A 2,366-nucleotide genomic window follows, 5' to 3' on the forward strand; every position below is an offset into this window, starting at 1 on the left:
GTATATATATATATATATATATATATCCAGCTTGAGACGTCGTTCACACCGCAGCGCACATCACGGTAAGTCACATCAATGCAACGCTTATGTGCGTTAGGGTGCATTGCCATTCACTGTCAACTGCACGCCAACCCACATCTACAGCGTACTGCGCTTTGATGATACACGCAGGATCTATTCTTTTGATGCGTCAGAATGAATGGGCTGCCTAACGCAAAGCACCTCAAACAACCACAAGGCGTGCTTTGCAGCGCATCATGCTGTGATGTGAATGGGCGCCTCAAACTAGAGCTCAGGAGGTCCTCTCAAATCGGTATGCCCGGGTACAGCTAAAATCCAACAGGGTGCGGCCCGGTCAGAACACCGACACTGAATAAGAACCACGTGTATCATGTTCGGCCTCCCGCAAGGTCAGGTTTATCATTTTGAAGAGTAAGGACTCAGACGGGCGGACGGATCGGCCCCAGATGGGCCGGTAGAGCAGCGGCGGCCTTGTGTTAACGCAAAACTAGACCCACCAAATCAATGGACTCCCAACACAGTTACTTTCGAGGAGAGCCAACTGTCGGGGTTGTCAGTGTGTTTATATCAACTCTCAACCCAACTTTCCAGCCCACCAATGGCTAGTGTCATAGCCGATCACATGGGCTGAACCACAGCAACTGCAATCCAATTAGAGACGGCGCCTTCCTTGGATGTAAAAGGATAGGTGGGTGAAGTTCCGCTTTAAGGAGGTGACAACGCAGACGCCCGAATGCCATTTTCTTCTCTTTTCTTCCATCCCAATGGAGATTTTCTATCGCAGTGCCCTGGGCACGCGGTTTGCGGTGCAGCCCCATTGGCTGCAATGGTTGGTAATGTGACATGCTGTTTAAAATGTGCTGTGGCACACGGACAAGCATGAGTGACCACTATGTTAAGTTTTAGGTCAGCCAATAGTTGATCACATTTTACTGATGAGGCAGCGCAGGGCCCGCCTATGATCTGGAGAAAGGGCCCCTATACCAGAGATTTATAGGGGACAATCACACCTGTGCACAGACCACTGAGATTAAACGGGGTTGCCAGCGACACGGATGACCCTCCGAGCTCCAGCAGTGCCTGGACTCACATACAGGGTCACCGCCGTGGAGACCACCAACACAAACCAATCAGCTTCCATGTCTCATCTCTGTGACCTGGGGCTGCAGAGGAGAGCAGGAACCTGAGTGGCTGCTCCAGGCAAAACACCTACAGAGAAGCCATGATGTGCTAGAGATATCCAACCAATTACCATCCCCAGAGGGCAGGTGGGTGGGCCGGAGACACTGAGCGGAGGAGAGGTAGGTGAGTGGAGGTGTGTATAGGCCGGAGAGTAGGTGTGTAGGTATGTATAGGTCAATAAGTATGTGGTGAAGGTCTGTATAGGCCGGTAGGTTGGGGGCTGGGTGGCGGTGTGTGTATAGGCCGTTCGGTAGGTGACGGGTCAGTGCACTCACCATATTGGCGGCTCTTCTCCTCTTAGACGTGGCAGCTCCCGGCTTCAGGCTCCGCTTAGCGACACTTCCGCTGAGAGCAGCACCACTTCCGCTCCGGGCGGGAACAGTGAATGGCGACGATGGTTCCGCCCTATTCGCGAGACAGGCGGACTCATCACAGTGACGTACTGAACTGTATTCGTGCCATAAATTTATGTCTGTGTCTGCACTGTATTATATCCCCCACTAATATAACCTTCCTTCACAGCCACTATTACTTTTACTGAGGGAGCAGCAGTGACCAGTCTTTATTGCAGGAGGGGGCGGAGACAAGACCAGTCACCGAGACAAGACCAGTCACCCTGCACATGGAGAAAGAGCAGCAAGGAGCGGTCTTTATTACTTGAGGGGGCGGAGACAAGACCAGTCACCCTGCCCAAGAAGAGAGAGCAGCAGTGAGCGGTCTTTATTACAGGAGGGGGTGGAGACAAGACCACTCACCCTGCACACAAGGAGAGCAGCAGTGACCGGTCTTTATTACAGGAGGGGGTGGAGACAAGACCACTCACCCTGCACACAAGGAGAGCAGCAGTGAGCGGTCTTTATTACAGATGGGGACGGAGACAAGACCAGTCACCCTGCTCAAGAAGAGAGAGCAGCAGTGACCGGTCTTTATTACAGGAAGCTACTGCACAGAGGCTGTTGTTTTCAGCACACAGCAAGTGGTCTTTCCTATTGGTCCAAACAGCGCAGCAGCCACGCGCACAGCAGCTTGAACAACACAGACTTCTGGGAAACGTAGTCCCTGCATTGCACTCCCACCTTCATACCGTGAGAAGGAGAAGAATGGACCGGGGTGGTCATGTGACCACTTTATTACAGCCCTAAAAAACAAAAAAGCTAAAA

The 2,366-nt window shown here is 52.2% G+C and overlaps 1 protein-coding gene across 1 annotated transcript in view; it reads right to left on the reverse strand.

The window, feature by feature from the left end:
* Positions 1-1,571, reverse strand: part of SEC13 (SEC13 homolog, nuclear pore and COPII coat complex component) — a 16,081-nt gene extending 14,510 nt beyond the window's left edge. The window contains exon 1 of the mRNA XM_018555224.1: positions 1,482-1,571. Coding sequence (XP_018410726.1) covers positions 1,482-1,484 — 3 coding nt within the window. The 5' untranslated portion in view covers positions 1,485-1,571. The remainder of the gene's footprint in view (positions 1-1,481) is intronic.
* Between the last annotated feature and the right edge of the window lie 795 nt (positions 1,572-2,366).

Source organism: Nanorana parkeri, unplaced genomic scaffold (genome assembly GCF_000935625.1).
Source record: "Nanorana parkeri isolate BGI_ZX_2015 unplaced genomic scaffold, ASM93562v1 scaffold188, whole genome shotgun sequence".
NCBI classification, from domain to species: Eukaryota; Metazoa; Chordata; class Amphibia; order Anura; family Dicroglossidae; genus Nanorana; species Nanorana parkeri.